The sequence below is a fragment of the Acomys minous genome (assembly GCF_964271855.1).
Source record: "Acomys minous genome assembly, chromosome: 20".
In the NCBI taxonomy this organism is placed as follows: domain Eukaryota; kingdom Metazoa; phylum Chordata; class Mammalia; order Rodentia; family Muridae; genus Acomys; species Acomys minous.
In genome coordinates, this window is record NC_140502.1 from 10618242 (window position 1) to 10642976 (window position 24735).

Genomic DNA, 24735 nt, shown 5'->3' on the forward strand with positions numbered 1-24735 from the left:
GTTTCCCGTGGGGGCCCAGGCGGCGGGAGAGGGAGGAAGGGAGGGAGGGGCTGCGGGCGTCCGCGCCGAGGGGCGGGGCCCGGCTCGCGCTCCGCCGCCCCCACCCCGCCGCCGCCTAGGGGCAGGGCCCCCACTGCCCCCCGCCCCTTCCCACGCTTCGGCCCGTCGCCCCCAGCGCGCGCGCACGCGTGCGCGTGTACACACACACGCGAGCCCAGGCAGCATGCAAATGAGGTACCCAGAGCCGGGGGGCCCGGGTGTGTGTGGGGGGGGGGAGGATGAGGGAGGGGGAGAGGGGGTGGTCCCGGGTGCGCATGCCCGTGCGCGCCCCCGCCACCTGTTCCCACCACCACCACCACCACCACCACGCTGCGTTGGCTCTCTTCCCTGCGCGCGCCCCGCCGAGCGGCGGCGGTCTGTCCGGGCTCGGGAGCGAGCGCGCGCGCGCAGACCCCCCCCCCCCACTCCTCCTGGCAGCCCCTGCCGCCGATGTCCCCGCCGCCGCTCATTGGCCACCGCACCCTGAGGGCCCGCCCAGCTTGCGGGCTGGGCCACTCGGGGCTGACAGGCAGGCACGCGTCCGACCGGACTGTGTGGGTGGGGGAGGGTCGAGGAATCACTTTCTTCGTAGGTATGTTCCAGAAATTCAGCTTCTTGTCCAGGCTACCTCATGGTGCGAGCCATATGTCCCTGGAAAAAGTTGCTCCCGCGTGGACCTCAAGCAGTGTGCATACTAAAAGGGGGTGCAAGTTTCCGGAGTGTGGCTCAGGTTTAGTGTGCGTGAGGCCTTGAGTCGGATAAGGAGCGTCACACACAAAAGAAACTTAAAAGCCAACCAAACAACAAAACAATGTAAAGAGGGGTGCAGGGTACCTCCACAGCATCTCCTGCTAGCTGCACCTGTAGCGCCCTTGTCCCCCAAGTACACTCCGTTCCTACAACTTCGAGATCTTGTGGACACTGGGAAGTGAGGGTCGTGGATTTTTGAGTGCTTTCTGTATTCCAGGCAGTGGACCAGGGACATTTTCTTAGCTTCCGTATTCCTGTCGATTCGCCCCGCAGCCTCAGGTATATCGATTTTTACAGAGAAAGAAACTGATTCAGAGACAGAGCCACTTGCAGAGTCACATGCTAATTATTGGCTGCCCTGGATCCAAACCCAGGACTGGAAGATCACGGAATATCCTTCTACACACACACACACACGCACGCACGCACACACACGCTATGTCCTGTACACACAAAGCCCTCAAGACATCTTCCTACACACACAGACACACACACACTCCTCAAGATATCCTATACACCCACAAAGACCTCAAGATAAACACACACACACACACACACACACACACACACACTCCTCAAGATATCCTATACACCCACAAAGACCTCAAGATAAACACACACACACACACACACACACACACACACACACACACGCCCCTTGGCCACTGAGGTTCATAAGCCTGGTTTGGTGTCTTGTCACTTACTGGCAGAAAGAATTTAAGGAACTCACTTGGCTTTTCTGTGCCTTAGTTTTTTTGCAAACTTAGCTTTTTGCAAAATGAAAAATATTCCCTCAAAGGGTTGGTGTGAGAACTAACTATCCATGCTGCTGTGCTGCCTTTTTTGTGTAGTATGTTCACAGCATGTCTGGGTTAGTAGATAAAACTAATCAAAACAAACAAAACCAACAAGGGTGAACCTCCGCCCACCCCCTCCCCCCAGTTCCATCTTACAAAAGATACAAATGAGCTCGGAGAAGAAAGGATCTTGGAAAAAAAAAAAAAAAAAAAAAAAAAAAAAAAAAAAAAGAAAGGATCTTGGCTAAGGCCACACATTCAGCGTTTGATTTTTGGGTATCTGACTTCCAAGCCCAGACCCTCAGCACCTTGGATACATGTCCGTCAGAAATCAACAGAGTTTGCCTAGGACCTGTCTAACCCCTTCTAGCCCTCCCCATCTCTGTGGGAGGGGGGACTTCTGAGGCTTTGATGGCCCAGAATTGGATGAACTGTTTCAAGGCATCCACATTCTCATGCGGATGATGATGACCACAGCGGCGATGGTGGTGGTGATTGGCTTGTTTTGATCTTAAAGGGTTGTTTTTTTTTTTGTAGTCATTATTCTGTTGCTGTGAGGAAAAACAGTGACCACGGCAACTTCTACAGAAAGCGTTTAATTGAGGGCTTGCTTACATTTTTCAGAGGGTTTTGTCTATGGTCATCTTGGCTGGGAGCAAGGTGGCCAATAGGCTGACACGGTGCTGGAGCAGTAGCTAAGAGCTCACATCTGATCCCTAAGTTTGAGGTACAGGGAGACTGGCCTGGCGTGCGATTTTAAAACCTCAAAGCTCACTCGTAGTGAAACACTTCCTCCAACAAGGCCACGCCTCCTCCTAATGTTTCCCAAACAGTTGCACTAGAAACCAGACATTGAAACACAGGAACCAAGGGCTGTGTGTGTGTGTGAGAGAGAGAGAGAGAGATTCAGACCACCATAAAAGAAAGCCTAGATCCAAAAAGGTTAGGCAGTCATGGATGCCCTTTGGTGGAGGGCAGTCAGTATGTTTTATCAACGCTACAGAATCGTGTTATATGGGTATCAAAAGATTTAGATAGGTGAGATATTGGGGTACATGGAGGCTTAGACCATCACCACACTGACGCCGCCCCCTCTCTTCTCTCAGCCGGCTCCAGTACCCAGACTCAAGCTCCCCACTGCTCAATGGACAACCCCAGCTCAGACCCGTTGCCTTCAACATTGTCTGGGGAGGAAGAAAAACCTCTGGTCTTACTTCCTCCTGTTCCCCGGGGCCGCCGAGGCCGACCTCCAGGGGGAGCCACCACGTCCAATCGGACTCTCAAGTCCTCCCTCCCTCGAAAGCGGGGCCGCCCCCCCAAATCAGTGCAGGAAGCCCCGTTGCCAGCACCAGTGGACAGCGGTGGCAGCAGCGATCTTCTGTTGATCGACGATCAGGGCGTTCCTTACACGGTTCCCGAAGGGTCAGCAGATGGGCCCCAGGGCTCTGGCCCCAAGAGGGCCCCACACTTCTGCCCTGTGTGCCTGAGAGCCTTCCCCTACCTCTCCGACCTGGAGCGCCACAGCATCTCACACTCAGAATTGAAGCCACACGTGTGCAAAGATTGCGGCAAGACCTTCAAGCGTTCCAGCCACTTGCGGCGTCATTGCAACATCCATGCTGGCCTTAGGCCCTTCCGTTGCGTGCTCTGCCCTCGCCGCTTCCGGGAGGCAGGGGAGCTTGCACATCACCACCGCATCCACTCTGGGGAGCGACCATACCAGTGCCCCTCGTGCAGGGTGCGCTTCACCGAGGCCAATACCCTCCGGCGCCATTACAAACGCAAACACCCAGAGCTTGTGGGAATGCCCGTGCGCCTGTGCCCCCCAAACCCAAGGCCCCAACCTCTGTGGGATGACGATGACGAGGGCACCCCTGTTCCAGAAGGGGTACGGGAGGAGGGTCCTGAAGGAAAGGAGCCTGCTTGGCCCATGGCGTCCACCACTTCTCCTGTGTCTGGGTTTACAGCAGAGGGTTCAGCTGGCGCTGGACATGGCCAAGGAGCCCAAGACACTCTTATTTCCGGTGGTATTCCCGTCGTGGAAGGGAGTCGAAAGCAGGGACCTAAATCTCTGGGTCCTGATGCCATCTATCACCCTCCTGTGGACTGACAGGCTCTGGGAGGCATGGGCTGTGGAAATAAACCCCCTGCCTACTGACTTCCAGTGTGTGTTCAGTCATGGTGCCTGTCCCTTTCAGTGTTCCTTAGTACCTAGCCTGGCCGCGGTGTGTGTGTGACTGGAGAGAACCCCGTTTCATCTCCTTAGCATGGTGCCAATGAACCAACGGCTTGGAATAAGCCTTTGCCCAATCAGACAAGCACTGTAAAACATTTAACCTGCTATGCAAACGTGGCTCTAGCCCCCCACCCCACCCCGCATCCTAGCTAAACAACTACAAATTCTACCTAAGACACTTTTTGCTCCAATTTCTTTCCCAGAGGACTTGCTACATATGGAGAGAAAAACTAAGTTGAAGTATCGCTCTGTGGTAATGTGCCTTGAATATACAACGGCCTGGATTTAGTGGCCAAGCCCAAGGGTGTGGGGGTGAGGAAGGTGAACAGAACTGACCGTTTTGATAGGATTTAGAGAGAAGGGTGTGAGCTCTAGCAATGGGGAGGAGCTGAGATGAGGTGCAAAACTGGGGCCTTAAAAACTAGGTCGGAGCTTAGGGATGGAAGCTAAAAACGGGGCCCAGGATCAAAGAAGTTTAGGCAGAAAGCAGTTCAGAGAGAATGCGTGGCATTTGACGGACGGATGGGGCTTAAAGTACTTACAAAAATGAAGCCGAGTTCAATATTGTAAAAAAAAAATCTTTTTCATATAAAGAAAGTAAGGCACACCTGTGAACATTCATAGGGACGTCTCAAAAACCAGTTTCCTAGAACTTTCCAAGGCAAAGAATGAGGGCTTAACTGCTGGAGGGCTCTTAGGGACGGACGTGATTGCAGTCCAGGCCACCAAAGGGAGAGAAAAAGTTACTAGAAAGGGAGAGCTTGGCTGACTAGAATGGGGCTTAGCCGTCTATGGTGTGGTGGGGGCTGAGTTAAGAAAGAGTTTACAGAGCTCTGAGAGGCTGGGTGTAAAGTGTGACAAAGCTGTGGTCCTCATTTAAACATCTGTCATGTGTTTTCAACTCAGATCCCTAAGATCCACCCCAAAGCTGCCTATTTAGTAAGTCTGACTTAAGGAGCGTCACGCTGATTGATGCCAGCGGTTGGTAATAACTGACTTAAAGGAATATTTTCAAAGTGCAAGGCAGAACTTTAAGCATCCCTAAAGAGAGCCATCCCGAGCCAGGCGTGGTGGCGCACGCCTTTAATCCCAGCACTCGGGAGGCAGAGGCAGGAAGATCGCTGTGAGTGCGAGGGCAGCCTGGTCTACAAAGCTAGTCCAGGACAGCCAAGGCTAACCCTGTCTCGGAAAAAAAAAAAAAAAAGAACAACAACAACAAAAGAGAGCCATCCCTATAATCCCAGAATTCCCAAAGGCCCTGACAGGAAATTGTTGCAAATTTGAAGCCATTATGGACTACACAGGAGTTCAAGGCCATCCTGGGCCATAGTGTGAGACCATGTCCCAAAAGGAGAAAATTAAAAAAAAAAAAAAAAAGCAGTTTGTGTGCGTGCGTGAGAGAGAGAGAGAGAGAGAGAGAGAGAGAGAGAGAGAGAGGGAGAATTTGTAAAGGGGCGTGGTTTGTGGGTGTGGCCTGGGTGGGAGGGTGGAATTCCAAAAGTAGGGGTTCAGGGCGAAGAAAGACTAGGTGCTGCAAAAGGAATGCGACTGACCTATCACAAGACGCTCAAATGGGCGTGGCCGGGTCTGGGGGGCGGGGCTCTAGCGTGAGACCCAAGCCCAGGGTGTGTCCTAACCGGAAGTCTGGGGTCTGTGGGTGGTGGCTTAAGAAGAAGCGGGCACAGTGGACGCAGGCGCACCAGGCTCCGTTCACCCACCGGAAGCGGCCTAGGGCGTCCTCCCTCCTCTGTCTTTTGCCGGCGTAATTTCCCTTCCCCGTTTCCCCGCCGCCATCCTCCACGCCGACGCTTCGGGGGAAACCGGCGCTACTTCCGCTTCCGGGCAGGAGGCGCGGGGCTGGTGGGGAGTTGGGGGGGGTAAGGGGCGGCACTTCCGGTTGGGCCCTCGGGTCTCCCCGGAGCGGCGGCACCTCCTCCGCCTCCTCAGCCTCCTCCCGGCGGAGACCCCCAGCGCCGGTGAGTGACTGGGTGCGCGGCCCGGGGACCCGGGTTCCTCGGGGGCGGGGGGCCTCTCCCTGGCCTGCCGCAGTCCCCAGGACGCAACACCCCTCCCCCCAGAACGTCAGTGCTTCTCTGCCGGGCCCGAGGCAGGGGATCCCCAATAACTAGTCCCCCCCCACAAGATCACTCCAGATATCTTACCCATGAATGTCCCCCCCTACCCCCGACACCGTGGGATGGCTACGAAAGCGTTTTCATTCGTAATGAACCTCTCAAGTGCCAGGGCCCCCCACGAGCCTTTTCCCTACCGCCTCATCAGCTTCCTCCTCAAGATCGTGCCGGAGCCATCAGCATTGCTATGCTTACAGGGTAACTGCTCATGAGCCCTCGGTTCCTATCTCCTGTGGGGTTGCTTCCAGGGAGCGCTGCTTTAATACTTTGTGACAAGACTTGCCCCCAGTTATGTCTGACCACACACAACCCACCTCCAATGCCTTTGTGTGTGTGTGTGTGTGTGTGTGTGTGTGTGTGTGTGGTACAAAAATATTTTCTATTCTGACCTATGCCAAAAAGTGCTTTTTAAAATCCTCTTCCTTCAACCCCCCCCCAAAAAAAAGACCTCTCGAAATCCCCCCCCCCCAGTGGAACAGCTCCCCTCCAGAGTTTTTTAATACCAGGTCCTTTCCTGGTTAGGGAGAAACATCTGCCTGCTTAGCATCAGGTTCTCATGAAACACTCCCCGCCCCATTTCCCTCCCTCCCCTCCCCATTTCCCTCCCTCCCTCCCTCCCTCCCCTCATCTTGGCCTCTGCAGTCCCAGAACAATGCTAGTTAGTTAGCAAGAGTGTTCCTTTCTGGAGCAGCCAGGCAGCGGCAGCTCTTGTATCCATCTTTAGCCAAGTCTCTTGACGTCCCAAACTTGCTAGGTAAGACCCTGGCCCCGCTTACATTCTTTGCCTGAACGAACATCACCATTCCAGGCCCAGGCCATGCAGTCGCAAAAGAGAGAGATAGAGAGAGACACATACACACACACACACACAAAACGAACCGTCCTCGTACAGAGGTTTGCAGCCTAGTTGAGAGGCAGATCGGAAACAAGCGCTGCTCTGTGGGTTCTCTGAGAGTCCGTTGAGCTATGAGGTGAATGCTGAAACATAAAGGTTTAATTGTGCCATTCAGAGATCTGGGGAACAGCTGGTGCAAAGGTCCGGAGGTAACTAACAGTGATGTGGCGTGGCAGAGCGGCAGCGAGTGTGCACCAGAGTCGTCGAGAGAGAAAGCTCATTTGCAAGAGCCTGGCTTTTTTTTTTGTCAGCTCTATAGAGCTTGTAGGATTCTTCCTGCATCCGCTTGGTCCTTGTTCCCTCATGAACACTTTCAGCAGCTGTTTAGTGAACATCTACTTCATACAGAAGAGTAAAATGGACAAAAATTCCTGTCCACATAGAGTGGCTCTGCTGAGAAGGCAGACATTAAGGGATCAAGCCACATGGGGCTGGGGGGGACAGAGTTCAGTCAGTAAAGCGTGTCCTGGAATTCAGATTCCTAGCACTTAACGTTAAAAAGGAAAGAAAGAAAGAAAGCTGGGCATGGTAGCACATGGCTGTAATTGCAGCACTGGGGAGGTGGAGACAGGAGGATTTCCGGAGCTCACTGGCCAGCTCCAGATTCACTGAAAGGCTATCTCAAAGAAGGAAGGAAAGGAAGATGAGGGCAGTTGATGAGGCCACACCACATCGGCCTCTGGCCCCCACACCCTCCCACGCAAACATAAACCGCCCACGGAATCATGCTTATGCGGACAGAGTTATAGGGACTGGATGTCACAAAGACCGTGTATGGGCTGCCTCGTGCCATCTTGCTCCTTAGGCAAGCCACAGAACAGAAAGTCTGGTCCTAGACTGCTGTGGCCCACCATGGGGCTTCTCCGGCAGCCTCCTCATCTTGAAGATGGGGGCGCGATGACGACACTGAGAGCCTGCACTGTGGATTTTGCTCCTTCTGTTTGCCCAGGCTTTATCCCTTCACTTATTCCGTAGTAGGAGTTATCAAGCGGCCAGCGAGATGGCACAGCAGGTAAAAGCACCTGCTCCCAAGGCTGAGGACCTGAGTTCAGTCCCCAGAAACCATATGGCAGGAGAGAACTGACTTCTGTAAGTTGTCCTCTTACCTCTGTGTGTGCGTGCACGCAATAAATAAATGCAGTATGTTGTTAGTCATTAGCAAGCTAGTACTGTCCCAGGTCCTGAGGACAGCGTTAAGAACAGAGGGTGAATATCTTGTTTTGGGAGGCTATGAAGATCGCTTAGTGGTTAAAGTACCTGCCATGAAAAGCATGGGGATCAGAGTTTGGATTCCCAGAACCCATTGGAATGGCACCTGTGATTCCAGTCTCCGAGGGCAGAAATAGGATCCCCAGAGCAAGCTGGCTAATGAGACTAGCCATATCGGTGAGCTCTGGGTTTGATTGAGAGACCCTGCCTCAGTGGATAAGGCGGAAGAGAGAGAGAGGATCATTCCTAGCTTCGACCTCCGGGCCCTCTACAGGCACACATACATGTGTGCATACACATGTGAACCTGGGGTGGGGTGGCATGTTGGTATCAGGAAGGACGGCCAGTAAACACATGGTCATCAAGTAGAATGTGTGTCTCATTCAGTGATGGTTAGTGATGTAGAGGGACCTGAAGCTAGCTGGGGGAGTGTAGTTCTGGTGACAGGTGGCATTGTTTCATTGTCCTGAAGAGAAGACAGTTGCACAGAGACAGGAAGGAGATGAAGGAAGGAACGAACGGGGGAGTTAAATTTGTCAGCAGGAGCCATAGTCCCGGAACACAGGCCCTGGAGCAGAAATGGAGCCAGCACACTGGAGGAATAGCTGTGAGTTTGTGGGGGCCTGTGTAGGTCATTGGAAGGACTTTGGGGTGTACTGAGACGGCATCCCTAGGTTTTCAGCTGGAGTGTTGTGGTTTGGCCTGGATCCTCCCAGCTCAGTGGGATAGCAGGACTTCTGAGAGAGTTGGGAGTTTTGAATGGGGCATTATATAAAGCACCAAGCTCCACACTCTTTAGGATTCGGTGAGTGCCAGTCTGGGCCTGGACATGGGCCAGCCTCAGATGTGAATAGGAGGCAGGGAGGCGAGGAGAAAGATGAGCAGGTCGTGTCTCCGTGCACAATGGAGTGGGGGCCCAGTTCTGTTTTTGGAAAGTGAGCTACTGAAAGGCAGCCGACCGCAGGGAGGAGAAGAGTGTGGGGTCTGGAGCCCCACCTTTTCTTTGCCTTCAGCTCCACTTAGCTCAGTGACCCCCTCCCCCAGTGCCTTCCTTAGAGTTTGTGTTTGCTGGTTGGTTTTGGGTTTTTTGTTGTTTTGTTTTTTTTTTAGACAGGGTTTCTCTGTGTATCCCTGGCTGTCCTAGAGCTCTCTCCGTGGACCATGATGGCCTTGAACTCATAGAGATCCGCTAATCTCTGCCTCCCAAGGGCTGGGATTAAAGGCATGTGCCACCATGCCCAGCTGAAGTTAATGTTTCTGAGTCAGCAAATCTACCATCTTTCCTCCGAAGATAGAAGAGAATTTAGGAGAGTCAAACAAGATATATGAGCTGTCAAAACTTTTTTTTTCCCTGTGTGTGGCATGTGCACATGTGCATACTTGTGTGTCTGTACTTGTGTAAGGGCCGGAGGTTGACTATGGGTGTCTTCCCTGCTCCCTCTCTGCTTTATTGAAGCAAGCGCTCTCACTGAATCTGAAGCATACAGGTTGGGCTAGTGTAGCTGGCCAGCTGGCCCTGGAGATCACCCATGTCTGCCTTCTTCAGCGCTGGCTTGCAATTGCAGAGAGCTGCTGTGCCCACCTAACTTACATGGGCTCTGGGGGTCCAAACTCCAGTCTTTGGGCTTGCACACCAAGTGCTCCACCCACTGGACCGTCTTCTCGGCCCTGCTAACACTTGCTGTGTTTATATGGAGCTCTGTTGTTCGGTGTGTGTGGTGGGGGGAACCTCTTCCGTTATAATCTTATGAACCCTTCCCTGACACATGCCACCTCAGAAAAGAGGCATTTGGGGGATGGAGAAATTGGTCTACAATTAGGAGCACTTGCTGCTCTTGCAGAGGACCCAGCCAGCACCTACATGATGGCTCATACCACCTGTACCTCAAATTCCAGGGATCTGACACCCTCTTCTGGCTTCTCTCCGGGCAGGCAGGCAGTACATAGACAGGCATGCATAGAAGTCACACACATAAAATAACTATTTTTAAAAAGAGGGAGCAATTTAAGACTTGGGCACAGGGCTGGCAAGATGGCTCAGTAGGTAAAGTGCTTGCCATGCAAGACTGGTGGCCTGAGTTCCATCCCTGGAGCCCTCTTAAAGGTCGAAGGAGAGAACCATCTCCAGAGTTGTCCCCTGACTTCACATGCACCCTCATCCACACATAGTAAATATATATATATATATAAAAGTCTTCAGTCTGGGCTGGAGAGATGGCTCAGAGATTAAGAGCTCTGTCTGTGCTTCCATAGGTCATGAGTTCAATTCCCAGCAACCACATGGTGGCTCACAATCATCTATAATGAGATCTGATGCCCTCTCCTGCAGATAAAGCACTCATATGCAATAAATAAATAAATAAATAAATAAATAAATAAATCTTTAAAAAAATAAAGTCTTCAGTCTGGGCTGGATGGCTCAGAAGTTAAGAGCACTGTCTGTGCTTCTAAAGGTCCTGAGCTCAGTTCCCAGCATGGTGGTGGTTCACAACCATCCATAATGAGATCTGGTTCTGTCATGCAGCCACACATGTGGGCAGAATACTGTATACATAATAAATAAATAAATCTTTCAAAGAGAAGTCTTCAGTCCATTGAAAGGAGGAAATGCCTTGTTGCCCAATGGGAATTATGAGCCTAATGCATTCTGCTCCCCGTTAGTGGACCCCTTCCTTGTGCTCCCCATACTTCCTGCAGAATAGTGCTGACTGTAGAGTTCCTCTTCTGGGAGACATGTGAGCTCCATCTCTGTAAACGACTCCCTCTCGAGGGAGGGCCCAGACAGTTTAGTCGCATCTACTTGAATTGGTGTGTGAGCATGGATGTGTGCATGTGGAAATCAGAGGACAGCTTTTGGTAGTCAGCTCTCCTCCTCCTCCTCCTCCTTCCCGAGGCATACAGTGTGCTAACTGGTCCGTGAGCTTCTCGGCAGTTCTCCTGTCTCTGCCTGCCATCATGGCAGTGCTGGGACTCCAGCTGTGCGCCACTACACTCCTGCTCACTTTAAATGTACATTCAGGGGACTGAGCTCAGCCTGCCAGGCTTATTCAACGAATGCTTACCCATGGGACCATCTTTTTAGTTTCTCACTATTTGGCAAATATTTATCAATGTAGACATCTACAGCAATAAATTTCCCTTTGAGCAATACTTTAGCCGTGTCTCTTCAGTGTTAGTATGTTTTGTTTTCATTTTCTTCTTCTTCTTCTTCTTCTTCTTCTTCTTCTTCTTCTTCTTCTTTTTGTTTTTTTTTTCAAGACAGGGTTTCTCTATGTTTTTTTTTTTTAATTTTGATTTTTTGAGACAAAACAGAGTCCTCTATAGCCCATGCTGGTCTTGAACTTGCTTGTGTAGCTGAGGCCAGTCTTGAACTCCTGGTCTTCCTACCTCTTACCTCCTAATTGCTAGAAATACAAACATATGCAACCACACCCAGCTGTTTTTATTTTATTCACTGCAAAACATTCTCTAATTTCCCTCATGGCCTCTTCACGGATCTCCTGGAGGAGGGAGGGAGAGGGAGAGACAGAGAGAGGTGGGAGGGAGCACTCTAGGTGTTGCTTAAACTTAACATATCAACAGATATTTGTCACACACAGCTTGTCCACATTTGCACTGTGGTAGGAGCTGGGGGCATAATCACAAACAAAACAGGCTACTTTCGTCAGCCAGGCACGGTGGCGCACACCTTTGATCCCAGCACTGTGAGTTTGAGGCCAGCCTGGTCTACAGAGCGAGTCCAGAGCAGCCAGGCAGCCAGGGCTCTGTTACACAGAGGAACCCTATCTTGAAAAACAAAACAGAAGAGTCAAACAAAAGGAGTACACAATATGATGGTGGCACTAACTGTGGTGAAAAGAACACAGCTGGATTACGGGGCTAGAGGTGACAGGAGGAGGGAGGAAACCTGATTGGGACTCAAGAGGTGCTGTCATTGACTTCCGGGGAAGGCTGTCCCAAGGCAGACAAGGAGTCCACCGGGCTTGTTGTATTCGAGGCAGAGTCTCGTGTGTCCCAGGCTGGCCTCAAACTTACTGTGTAGGCGAGGCTAGCCTTGAGTCCTGCCTCAGGCTCCCAAATGCCTGGCAAGATCTATTGAATAGTAACCCCACACCTCCTGTTAGGCCCTTCATAGAAATAGCATAGAGTACCCCTAAAGAAGATTCCTGTGTCATAATTCTCATCTGTCCCATCCTCCATTTGGGGGGTACAGATCCCACAGGGGTTGGGATTCTTTTCTGATTATCGAGCCAATTGCTCTACTTTGAACTTGTCTGGGGATCTTGAGGAACTTACTAGCTGTCTCTGTGCATCAGTGTTGTCATCTGTCCAGTGGAGAGAAAAAGTGTCTCCATCTGAGAGTTGTGACTGGGGATCTGATGAGTGGAGAGGTGGGCGTGCTTAGGACAGGCCAGTCTAAAACACCCGAGCAGCAGCTGCTGCGGCGGCGGCTGTCACCGAGGTTCTGAGGGGAGCAAGCGAAGCTGGTAACTTTGCTCACCACATTGTCCCTGCCCCCTTCCGTAGCACTCTAAATTGTACTACCCGCATCCTTCACTAGCGCTTCCACCTTGGCCGCTGAGTCCCTCACTTAGCGTCCTCGGGCAGTCTTTTTGGTTGTCATGCCTTTGGTTTTTCTGGAGATTAGGTTAAACAGTGGAGAGCTATTCGTATCCTCATTTTCTAGTGACAAGGAGAGGACTGAGCCCAGAGGAAGGTATGGGGAGCAGGCAAGGCTTTGGGCCCCCCCCCCCCCAGGTCCTGGGGGAATAAGTCTCGCAAGAGAAGGCAGGGTCCTACAGGTGTGCGGAGAACACTCTGAGGATGGATAGGGAGGTGTGTGTGAAGATCCAGGAAAAAAAAAATGTAGGCAAGGTTGGGGAGAGGCTAGGAATGGCCCTGGGTCCACACGGGTAAGAGGAGTGACAGGGAAGCTAAGAGTGCTGCTGCTGGAAGAGCATGGGTGTAGTTCCCTTTGCTCGCTACTCACCGGCTCCCTTCGCTCAGTCGCCATCCTCTTCTTCACAGGGTCTCCCTTCTCTCCACCGACAAGAGATGGAGGCAAACCAGGCAGGCAGCGGTGCCGGGGGTGGCGGGAGCAGCGGCATCGGGGGCGAGGACGGGGTCCACTTCCAGAGTTACCCCTTTGACTTCCTGGAGTTCCTCAACCACCAGCGCTTTGAGCCCATGGAGCTATATGGGGAGCACGCCAAGGCAGTGGCGGCCCTGCCCTGCACCCCGGGGCCCCCGCCCCAGCCCCCACCCCAGCCTCCTCCGCCCCAGTATGACTACCCACCCCAGTCCAGTTTCAAACCCAAGGCGGAGGCTCCTTCCTCATCCTCATCATCATCTTCCTCCTCATCTTCCTCATCTTCGTCTTCCTCATCCTCTTCCCAAGCCAAGAAGCTGGATCCACCATTGCCACCGACCTTCGGGGCGCCGCCCCCTCCGCTCTTTGATGCTGCCTTCCCTGCTCCGCAATGGGGAATTGTCGACCTCTCTGGACACCAGCACCTGTTCGGGAACCTGAAACGAGGCGGGCCCACGCCTGGGCCTGGGGTAGCATCAGGACTGGGCACCCCCACCGGGACCCCGGGGCCACTGCCCACACCCACGCAGACCCCGCCTGGGCCCACGGTAGGGGCGGCCTGCGACCCAGCCAAGGATGACAAAGGCTATTTCCGAAGGCTGAAGTATCTGATGGAACGGCGCTTCCCGTGTGGCGTTTGCCAGAAGTCCTTCAAACAGTCCTCACATCTGGTCCAGCACATGCTAGTGCACTCCGGTGAGCGGCCATACGAATGTGGCGTCTGTGGCCGCACCTATAACCATGTCTCCAGTCTCATTCGCCACCGACGCTGCCACAAGGACGTGCCACCAACAGCGGGTGGTACGCCGCAGCCTGGCCCGCCACTTCCTTCACTGGGCCTCCCGGTACCCACAACCAGTGCCACGGCCACCTCTGCTCCTGCCACAGTGTCCTCCGGCCCCTCTGCCACACCTGCACCGTCTGCCACTTCCTCTGATGGGAACAGTACCACCCCTGCTGCGCCACCCGGTGTGGCTATGCCTCCCCCCGCTACTACTGGCGGGGAGGGCCCGTTTGCCTGTTCCCTCTGCTGGAAGGTCTTCAAGAAGCCCAGCCACCTGCACCAGCACCAGATCATCCACACGGGGGAGAAACCCTTCTCCTGCTCCGTGTGCAGCAAAAGCTTCAACAGGAGGGAGAGCCTCAAGCGGCATGTGAAAACTCACTCGGCCGACCTGCTGCGCCTGCCTTGTGGCATCTGTGGAAAAGCCTTCCGCGATGCTTCCTACCTCCTCAAGCACCAGGCGGCCCACGCAGGAGCCGGGACCCCGCGGCCGGTGTACCCCTGTGACTTGTGCGGGAAGACATACTCAGCGCCGCAGAGCCTGCTGCGACACAAAGCTGCCCACGCACCCCCCGTGGCCACCGAGCCAGCCAAGGATGGGGCGGCCTCCGTCCCCCAGCCACCTCCCACCTTCCCCCCTGGCCCCTACCTCCTGCCCGCGGACCCGACCACTACCGATGAGAAAGCCACGGCGGCCGCTGCGGCTGTGGTGTATGGGGCGGTGCCCGTCCCACTTCTCAGCGCGCATCCGCTGCTGCTCGGAGGTGCGGGGAGCGGCGGCGCTGGCGGTCCGGGTGCGGGCGGCCCCGGCAAGACGTTCTGCTGTGGCATCTGTGGACGCGCGTTTGGGCGCCGAGAGACCCTGAAGCGCCACGAGCGCATCCACACCGGCGAGAAGCCCCATCAGTGCCCGGTGTGCGGGAAGCGCTTCCGCGAGTCCTTCCACCTGAGCAAGCACCACGTGGTGCACACTCGGGAGCGGCCCTACAAGTGCGAGCTGTGCGGCAAGGTCTTTGGTTATCCGCAGAGCCTCACGCGCCACCGCCAGGTGCACCGGCTCCAGCTGCCCTGCGCCCTGGCCGGCGCCACGGGCCTCGCCACCGGCCAGGGGACCACTGGGGCCTGTGGACCCGGGGCTGCAGGCGCTTCAGGTGGGCCCGACGGCCTGAGCTACGCCTGCTCAGACTGCGGGGAACACTTCCCGGATCTCTTCCACGTCATGAGCCACAAGGAAGCCCACATGTCAGAGAAGCCATATGGCTGTGACGCCTGCGGCAAGACCTTCGGCTTCATCGAGAACCTCATGTGGCACAAGCTGGTCCACCAGGCTGCCCCGGAGCGCCTTCTCGCGCCAACACCCAGTGGCCCCCAGTCCTCTGATGGCTCCAGCGGCGGCGGCGGCGGCGGCAGCAGCGGCACCGATGCATCCAGCGTGCTGGACAACGGGCTGGCTGGAGAGGTGGGCACGGCTGTGGCAGCGCTGACCGGGGTGTCTGGGGGCAGCGAGGATGCGGGTGGGACGACGGTGGCCGGATCGGGTGGCGGGGCCAGTTCAGGCGCTGAGCGCTTCAGCTGTGCCACATGCGGCCAAAGCTTCAAGCATTTCCTGGGCCTGGTGACTCATAAGTATGTGCACCTGGTGCGCCGGACCCTGGGTTGCGGCCTCTGTGGCCAGAGCTTTGCGGGCGCATACGACCTGCTCCTGCACCGCCGAAGCCATCGGCAGAAACGGGGTTTCCGCTGCCCGGTGTGTGGGAAGCGCTTCTGGGAGGCGGCCCTGCTGATGCGCCACCAGCGCTGTCACACAGAGCAGCGGCCCTACCGATGCGGCGTGTGCGGTAGAGGTTTCCTACGCTCCTGGTACCTGCGGCAGCACCGCGTAGTGCACACGGGCGAGCGCGCCTTCAAGTGCGGCGTGTGCGCCAAGCACTTCGCGCAGTCCTCCAGCCTGGCAGAGCACCGGCGGCTGCACGCCGTGGCCCGGCCTCAGCGCTGCGGGGCCTGCGGCAAGACCTTCCGCTATCGCTCCAACCTGCTGGAGCATCAGCGGCTGCACCTGGGCGAGCGCGCCTATCGCTGCGAGCACTGCGGCAAGGGCTTCTTCTACCTGAGCTCCGTGTTGCGCCACCAGCGTGCCCACGAGCCCCCCCGGCCCGAGCTGCGCTGTCCTGCCTGTCTCAAGGCCTTCAAGGATCCTGGCTACTTCCGGAAGCACCTGGCTGCCCATCAGGGCGGCAGGCCCTTCCGTTGCTCCTCCTGCGGGGAGGGCTTTGCCAACACCTACGGGCTGAAGAAACACCGCCTGGTGCACAAGGCTGAGGGTCTTGGGATGCCCGGAACAGGGGGAAGCGCGTTGGCCGGGAAGGATCCCTGACCAGGGGGCGTCAGTGTGCCACTTCAATCAGATATTCCCTTCTGAACTCTACCCTTCTGGGGCTGCTGGTCAGACTCTCCCCACCCCCTCCTTACTGTCACCCATTCTAAAGAAGTACAGACGATGGTCTAGCTTCCTTCCGGTCCCATGCCCCACAAACTGAAGATTAAATTGCTCCGATCCCAGGCCGTTCTGGCCCTTCCTTCTCCATCCCTCAGACACTGAACTTGATCCTCCTCCGTCCAGTTGATCCTCTTCTATAAACCTTGTCTGCTACCCAGCAGCCTTGTGGCTCCAGTGACCGCTGTGGTGGAGATGGGTCTGAGCTCCTCACCTCCTCCACTTGCTCTGGGATCTGGCTGGACAGCCGACTATGAACAGAGTTAGGAGGGCACAGGTGGGGGGTCTGGGTGCTCTTGGATTGGGGGTGGGTGGGAGGGGGTACAACGCGGCTTGTACAGAGCAGAGAACAATAAATTGTATCAACAGGGCCGCTGGGGTCTGTCCTTGCTGTTCCTAGGGGATTCTGGTGACTGGATGGACACACATCACCTCACACTCGCTCTCTTTTCACCTAGGTTGAGTGAGGCTTTGCCATGTCCCGGGCATTAGCCTATGAATTGGGCAAGTGGAGAGGAGTGAAACAGGGAAGTCGCACTCTCAGAAACTGATTTGAGATTCCGAGCCTCCCCTCCATGCTGCTCTCAGCCACCATGACCGGAAGCCTCCTGTCTGCCAAGTCCTGACCCGGGCACTAGGGAAACTGATGAATTGATTGGACATGACATGCACACCCCGTAGGCTGGGAGAGCATACCTTTGGAACGTGTCACAGTCTGCAGACTCACTTGAGACAGGGCCTCATGTAGTCTAGGCTGGCTGTGGACTTGCTTTATAGGTAAAGATAGGCTTGATTTTCTTTGCTTTTTTTTTTTTTTTTTTTTTTTTTTTTGAGACAGGGTCTCTCTGTGTAACCCATGGCTGTTCTGGAACTCCCTAGGTAGACCAGACGGGCCTTGAACCCACAGAAATCCACCAGCCTCTGCCTCCCTGGTACTGAGATTAAAAGTGTGCACCACTATGGCTGGCTAATCTTGAACTTTTTTTTTTTTTCGAATTTTAAGTTTACTTAAAGAAAGTATGTGTATGAGCATTTTGCCTGCGTTATGTATGTGTACTGCTCAGTGTCTGATGCACACGGAGGCCAGGAGAGGGCAGTGGATCGTCTGGAAGTCACAGGTGGTTGTGAGCCATCCCGTGGGTGCTGGGAATCCAACCCTGACCTTCTGGAAGACCAGTTAGTGCTCTTAACTGCTGAGCCATCCCATCAGCCCTAAACCTTTACTTTTTTTTATTCTCAATGTCACACATCTGTGTATGTGTTTGTACACACACACACACACACACACACACACAACTTTGGTGTTACCTACATACCCCCCCCCCCACTATACTCATCTCTCGTCCCCTCCTGCGGATCCCTTTCTTTCCAACAAGCCCTTCTACTTTCATCTTTTATTTTTTTGGTGACCCATCATTGCCTTTAGTCAGGGTTACTTGTATAAACAGGGGTTGGAAGGCATACTTGCCTGAGCAAGGGCAGCCTACCAGCCCGATACCACGGAGGACTATGACTCCCTTTCCCCCAGGCAACCATTAACTGGCTATAGCTCCTCAGGGACGTGCGGGGCTTTCTGAGCCTGCCTCCACTTCCGAAGTGCTGGAGAAGTGCCCATGTGCCCTTATGCCTGGTGTCTGTGGTGCTGGGGGCCGAGCCCAGGACATCTTGTGTACTAGACAGTCACTCTGGCAGCTGAACTGCACCCCCAGCCCCACTGCCCTCTTCTGGTGACATGTAGACCCCTTTAGCTGGATTGCCCCCCCCACCCCGACACACATACTTTTTGTTGGCTCTGAACATTGAGCCAGACTGTCAGTTGCTATATTTTTACCTCCCTTTGTGTCTGGCCACGTATCCACACTGCTGCTGTGTTGGTGGTCTCCTCTGGAAGGAACAGGGAACTTCTGTTTAGTGCCAAGGATCCATGTGAGAAAGTATAAAGACAGGACCCGAGACACTGCCACAGTCATTCAGCCGTGAGGCCACTGTTGGTGGGTTCTACATGACTCCAAAGGTGCTTACCTGCTCCGTGTGGGACACTGGTTAGAAATAAGGCGAAGGAAGGTGGCTTAGGGAACCTGTCTGGTGCCTAGCTTCAGCAGTCTCCTTTCTTTGGAGGAAATGATACATTTTATTATGCACCATCTGAGGGTCACCTCTTGGGGATGCTGGGTGAACACGGACTGAACTAGCAGCACATCTTCTCCAGGAGAAAACTAGGGGCTCTTCTTTTTGAGGGGGTTGCTTACCCCAACCTCCTCCAACATCCCTTGGTTGCACAAAACTTCTTACAGCACAGCCAAAGCCTAGTTAGTCACTTCCCTTTCTAGATATGAGGAAACAGGCATAGCAAGGCCCCGATCTCCCAATTACCCAGAGAACCAGAATACAAGACTGACAGAGAGAAGCCTTTTAATGGGAACAATCTAGAAGTCCCCACCCCCACGCCAAGCACCAGCTCTCAAGGCCTCTTAGCCCCTTACCACAGTGCCACCCTCGGCCGGCCCACCAAGGTTATTATCAGCCAACCCTTCCTCAGAATTGCCCAGGATTCAACAGGAAGCTGTCTACCTCAGAGTGGAGAATAGAGAAATCTGAAACTTCTTCGTAGACACACAGGGGTGGGAGGGGCGGGAGGACCACAGGCTCCGAGCCTAAAGCTTAAGGGGATGCCAGGGGATTGCTTGCTGGCTTGTCGTGTATTCTCAGTTGCCTCCTATGGAGTAGGATGGAGAGGTGAGCAGAGCTTAGAATTAACCTCTGTGAGCAGAGATTCACGGACTCCCAACTGTGGTTTAGATACTCGGGATTTGAGAGGGAAGGCATCCCAGCATCCCTTTAGAAGTGGCCTTGTGGGGCATCCCAAACCAGTGCAATGCAGTTGAGGTAGGCAAAAGATTTCATCCAAGTCCACCTTAAGGCAGCCCCTTACAAGGTCCAGAGGCGGGCCAGGATTGGACCACAGGTGGTGGTAGATAAATTCTTGCTTTGCAGCCTGGGCTGGTCTGGACCTCCTCCCTCAGCCTCCAGAGTACTGAGATTACAGGCATGGGCCATGCCCACCTGTCTATGTAGCCTCATCATCGTTATCTGCCTCTGAGTCTCAAGTGTAGCATGGGTTCCGGGGACACTAGAACCGGGTTCCTTCTCTTAGTTTTCCAATTGCAGCTGCTCATTATTCCTGCTTGGCCTCTGCCTCTATTTCCCCACCCACCTCCCCTACAATTTGTTGCTTACTTCCCAGCCTACTGGTTAACCCTCACATTCGCCTTCACAGTCTCTCTACACTCTTCTTCCGTAGTGTTCTCTGTCCCACACTTACTCCCTGATTCTCGGGCCACCGAAGATGATGTCAGTAGGCCTCCAGACCTTCCCACCCCAGGCCCTGGTCCATGGATGTGGGTGCGCTGGTGCTTGCGAAAGTTGGAGGAGTTATTAAAAGTGCGGTCGCAGAGCGTGCAGCGGAAGGGGCGCTCCCCAGTGTGGATGCGGGCGTGACCGCTCAGCACAGAGGACTGCGTGAAGCCCTTGCCACAGATGCCGCAGTGGTAGGGCCGTTCCCCTGTGTGTACCCGCTCGTGGTCTCGCATGTCTGAGGAGCGGCGGAAAGGCTTGGCACAGAACCTGCAGGCGAAAGGTTTGCCTACCACGGCCCCCGCAGCCGCTGCGGCCATCACCACCTCTGACCTCTCCTGGGCCACCCTTGGGTTCGGCTGTCCGGTTGATGCAGCGGGTGGAAGCCTTCCAGAGGTGCCTGGCTCCGCCCCGTGTCGGTGCTGGTGCCGGAGCAGAGGTGCCAAGGCCTTAAAAGCCCGTGGGCAGAGTGGGCAGCGGTAAGGCCGCTCTCCAGTGTGCAAGCTGTAGTGGGCACGAAGGCTAGCAGGACCTGGACAGCTATGGCCACACACGTGACAACGGCTAGGGTCGCCACCCTGCCCAAGCCCCTCCACGCCAGTCAGGTGGCCATGTTCGTGAAACAGCAGCTCTGAGACCAGGCGGAAGGCAGCGGGACACAGGGCACAGTGAAAAAATTCCGGTTCTGGGGGCTCAGGGACCGATGTGGTATCGGTGACTTTAACCACCTGGATCTCGATGAGGTCACTTGGGGGTGTGGCAGGGTGGCCATCATCAGGCACCAGGACCTGGGGAGCGGAAGAAGAAACAGGAGGCTTTGGACCCTGCTCAGAGAGCTTTCTTCAATATGCCTCCACTTATTAAAACACTTGCCGGGGCTGTGGAGATGGCTCAGTGGGCAAAGACACTTGCCAAATCTAACGACCTGAGTACGATCTGTGGGACCCACAGGGCGGAAAGACAAATGGACTCTTCCAAGTTGCCCTCTGACCTTCATATGCCCGTGCTATTGCACACACACACACACCTCCTTACATGAGTAAATAAATGAAAATTAAAATTTTAAATAAAATATTTGCTCCTCTGAAGTCCACTGGATCCTTTTTTTTTTTTTTTTTAAGATTTATTATTTACTTATTTAAAAACAAGGTTTCACTATGCAGTCCTAGCTGGCCTGGTCTTTGCTGTATAGACCAGGCTGGCCTAGAACTCACAAAGATCTGCCTGCCTCTGCCTCCCAAGTGCTGGGATTAAAAGCATGCACCTGTCACCAGGCCCCAGTATTTCTTTTTATGTTTTGTGTAAGAGCCTGCATATATGTTCACCATGTGTGTGCAGTATCCGTGGAGGCCAGAAATGAGAGTCCAGACCCTCTAGAAGTGGAGTTACAGATGGTCGTGAGCCCCCACACGGATGCTGAGAACCGAACCTCTAAAAAGAGCAGTCAGTGCTCTTAACTGCTGAGCCATCTCTCCAGCCCTAGCCCTTGGTGTCTTGACCCTGAATTCTTGCCGTATCCAGCTGGCAGTTCTCTGTTTTGCCCCAAATACACGGCAGGCACAGAGGTGCCTCTCCTCTGTACTAGTTAAAAACCTCACCATTGGGGTTGGAGAGATGGTGCAGAGGTTCAGAGCACTGACTGCTCCCCCGGAGGTCCCGAGTTCAATTCCCAGCTACCTCAGGGTGGCTCACAACCATCTGTAATATGATCTGATGCCCTCTTCTGGCCTGCAGGTGTACATGCAGACACAGCACTGTATACATAGTAATAAATAAATAAATAAATAAATCTCTAACCTCATCATTTCTTCCCCTTACAACCAAAAAACACCACTAAAGGGAACCCCTATTTGTGCTTCTGCCCCTCATTATCCACCTCTCCTAAAGCACCCTGAATGGACTTTGGAAAATGTGAGGTCATGGCACTTTGTCTCTCCAAGCCTTCCAATTGCACTTAACAACCCCCCTGCCCCCCGCCCGACCTGCTCTGTCCTCCCTACAATGCCCAGCACGATCTGAATCCTGTTTTTTTTTTTTTTGTTTGTTTTTGTTTTTCGAGACAAGGTTTCTCTGTGTTAGCCTTGGCTGTCCTGGACTCGCTTTGTAGACCAGGCTGGCCTCGAACTCACAACGATCCGCCTGCCTCTGCCTCCCGAGTGCTGGGATTAAAGGCGTGCGCCACCACCACCACGGCCCGGCCCTGAATCCTGCTTATCTCACTGACAGCGGTGTAAATATAAGCCAGCACTCAGCTGACTTCTGCCATCTAAATTTAGCTCGCTTCACCTCCACTCTGTGAGTTTACTTTTTAATTTCCCTTACGGGACATCTTACAATAAATTCTGCTCATCGTCATGTCTCCTTACAAGACTGCAAGCTGCAAAGGACGCAGTCTTTGTCCATTTTGGTCCTGAGGCTAAGTAAATATTTGTTGAATGGACCAATACTGTAGCTACTCTCCGGTTATTAGCTAGAGGTTCCAAAGTCGCCTGAAACACCCATTTCTCCTCCAAAATCCTCCCTTGGGCATTCGTAAGGCAGTCCCAGTATCATCACATGCCATCCTATCATGGTGACCGGATTATAGCTACCCTCTTTAAGGTCACCTTCCCAACCATCCGCTAGCCCTGTAATTTCTCTGACGACCGCCCCTCTTAAGACTCCACCCCTCTTTATGCAAATAAATTCCCTAGTCCTCTCCCTGGACCCTACAGCCCAGAATACAACCCGCCTCAACCGGGTTCGTTCCTCATTCCCCATAGGCTCCGCCCTAAGCCCCGCCCCCAGAGCGGTACCGTAACCCCCGCCCAATCCTTCTAGGCCCCGCCCCGACCCCGCCCCCTGGCCCTGCGATCTTCTTCGCTGTCAACCCCCTGCCCAGACCCCTTAGTCGCCCGCACCAGGTCCGGCAGCTCCGGAGATGGCGACTCCCGGGTCGATGAGCTCGGAATCGGGGGGTCCCGGCGCGCGGCAGCCATCTTGTACCTAAGCCCGGTCCCTAAGGCCAATGAGTGCTCCGCGAGGGGCGGGGCCCGGGCTGGCTGCACTGCGCAAGCGCGCAAGGGGTAGGGCGGTAAGGGGCGGGGCCTTCGCGGTGCGGGTTTGGGTCTAGGCGGAGCGCTGCAGAAAGTCTTCATTACCTGTCAGTCCCTCCGCCAGGACAGACTGAACTTGGTAGCTGGGCGGTTGGCGACACTTTAGCGACGACTGCTGACGTCCCCCCAGCTTTTTAAAAATTATTTTTAGCAGGTTCTCACTGTGTAGTCCTTGGCTGGCCTAGAACTCCAGGGAGCTGGCTTCGAACTCACAGAGAGCCGCTTGCCTCTGAGCCACTATGAGCCTCCCTCCAAGTCTCTTTTAAAAACTAACTCTGGCCGAGCCCGAAGTTTATCTGAACATCAAAGCACGGAAGAAGCTTTGTTTTATGTCCCAGGAAACGTGTCTGAAGTCCCCTTTCAATTCATGGTGCAGCTTATGAATGAAAGGTTTTTGCAGAAGTCCGTGCCAAGAAAGGGGCTCAGTAGCGGCGGCACAGGTGACTCCAAACGGAAGCCTCATCAGAGCCCTGCGAGTCGTAGTGATGTTTGGAAGAAAAGAGCTCAAAGAGGGTTTGGGCAGTACCAAGGACAGGGCTCTTCTGAGCATTCCACTGTGTGGAGGGCCCGGTTTTGTGACTTTGGATAAGTCACGACATTTTTTTGTGGCCAACACCTCTTCATCTCCTTTTTCTTCTGATGCTCTTTCTACTCACTCCTCCTTGTTTCCCTCCTCCCGACAAAGCCTCATATGGTGAGATCTGGTCTCAAACTTAGTCTAGGCCGGCCTGGAACTCTATTTTGATTAAAAAAAAAAAAAAAGATTTGTTTATTATTATGTATACAGTGTTCTGCCTGCATGTACTCCTGCAAGCCAGAAGAGGGCACCATATCACATTACAGATGGTTATGAGCCACCATGTGGTTGCTAGGAATTGAACTCAGGACCTTTGGAAGAGCAGGTGGTGCTCTTAACCACTGAGCCATCTCTCTAGCCCCTCTACTTTGATTTTTAAAGATTTACTTTTTTTTCCCTTAGTGTGGATGGATGCTCTGCTTGTTTGTATGTCTTGCACACCACGTGTTTTCGGTACCCATGGAGGTCAGAGATGGCGTCATATCCCCTGAACGTTATAGAGGTTGTTAGCTGTCATGTGGGTGCTGGGAACCAAACCCAGGTCCTCTGAAAGAACAACAGATGCCATAACTCTCCACCCCTGGCCTTGAACTCTTGATCTTTCTGGTACTGTAGTTACAGGCATGCACCCCATGCCCAGCTCCATTCCTCTCTCTTTTCTGTACAGAAGTGTGTGGAAAGAGCCAGAAAAGAGACATGGGAGTGCCTTAATGTGCCGTCTGCTTCTGCAGATCAGGAGACCCTAAACATTTTCATCAAGGCTAAGGTTGCTGCTCTTGGGGGTGGGATTACGATGGCACCTCTGCTTGAAGTTACATGTGGTGGCCATGCGATTTTCTTTGGCTAAATGACATATATATGATAGCGTTTTGTGTCCCCTTTGGGCACGCAGTACAGGCCTCAGAGACGCCCATAAGCTTTCCACCTCTCCTGTTCTTTGCTAGGGAACGGTAGTAGAAGTAAAACTCCCATCAGGCTGAGTTCCAGAGGGACTGCAGTCATCATAAAGATGCTGGTTGACCTTGGATGCATAACATTTTCAAATAAACATTTGTTGCATTAAGGCGCTGAACACTATGATGGTTCCAGGAGTTCAGCTTACCTTGGACCAGAGCCTCAAAAATGCTAAGGCTGTGGGCTGGTACCTGCTGTCAAGCCTGATTGATGACTGGAGGAGGCTCATTACCTGGGACCCATAAAATTGAAGGAGAGAACGGACTCTCGCCAAGTTGTCCCCGGACCTCCCCAGACCTGTCTCGGCGGCATGCATGCTTCCTACTCCCC

General features: G+C 53.9%; 3 protein-coding genes across 6 annotated transcripts; 2 read left to right on the forward strand and 1 right to left on the reverse strand.

The window, feature by feature from the left end:
* Positions 1-57: 57 nt before the first annotated feature.
* Positions 58-3745, forward strand: ZNF524 (zinc finger protein 524). The gene is made up of 2 exons (XM_084770342.1): positions 58-234; positions 2693-3745. Exon 2 carries the CDS (start codon positions 2731-2733, stop codon positions 3694-3696), a length of 966 nt encoding a protein of 321 aa, XP_084626468.1. The 5' UTR covers positions 58-234; positions 2693-2730; the 3' UTR covers positions 3697-3745.
* A 1512-nt stretch (positions 3746-5257) lies between these two features.
* On the forward strand, positions 5258-19805 carry ZNF865 (zinc finger protein 865). 4 transcript variants are annotated; one of them, XR_014777006.1, is made up of 4 exons: positions 5258-5798; positions 13087-15390; positions 16884-17202; positions 19727-19805. XR_014777006.1 is itself a non-coding variant. In XM_084770302.1 (3 exons), the coding sequence occupies exon 3, from the start codon at positions 13114-13116 to the stop codon at positions 16303-16305; it is 3192 nt and encodes a 1063-aa protein (XP_084626428.1). In that variant the 5' UTR covers positions 5262-5798; positions 7825-7938; positions 13087-13113; the 3' UTR covers positions 16306-16726. The 4 variants fall into 4 exon arrangements, 3 of the variants coding, with proteins under 3 accessions (XP_084626428.1, XP_084626429.1, XP_084626427.1); XM_084770302.1 differs by lacking the exons at positions 16884-17202; positions 19727-19805 and adding an exon at positions 7825-7938 and having other exon boundaries at positions 5262-5798; positions 13087-16726; XM_084770303.1 differs by lacking the exons at positions 16884-17202; positions 19727-19805 and adding an exon at positions 7828-7938 and having other exon boundaries at positions 5262-5798; positions 13087-16726.
* Positions 17219-22798, reverse strand: ZNF784 (zinc finger protein 784). Its single transcript, XM_084770341.1, has 2 exons — positions 22680-22798; positions 17219-20567 (listed from the first exon to the last, which is right to left on the reverse strand). The coding sequence occupies exons 1-2, from the start codon at positions 22755-22757 to the stop codon at positions 19671-19673; spliced, it is 975 nt and encodes a 324-aa protein (XP_084626467.1). The 5' UTR covers positions 22758-22798; the 3' UTR covers positions 17219-19670.
* Between the last annotated feature and the right edge of the window lie 1937 nt (positions 22799-24735).

Excerpts from the sequence above, each read along its gene's own strand:
- ZNF524 (XM_084770342.1), top strand. The coding sequence starts at position 2,731 with ATGGACAACCCCAGCTCAGACCCGTTGCCTTCAACATTGTCTGGGGAG.
- ZNF784 (XM_084770341.1), bottom strand. The coding sequence starts at position 22,757 with ATGGCTGCCGCGCGCCGGGACCCCCCGATTCCGAGCTCATCGACCCGG. Across the intron at positions 20,568-22,679 it reads CTCCGGAGCTGCCGGACCTG|GTCCTGGTGCCTGATGATGG; the intron begins GTGCGGGCGACT and ends TCCGCTCCCCAG.
- ZNF865 (XM_084770302.1), top strand. The coding sequence starts at position 13,114 with ATGGAGGCAAACCAGGCAGGCAGCGGTGCCGGGGGTGGCGGGAGCAGC.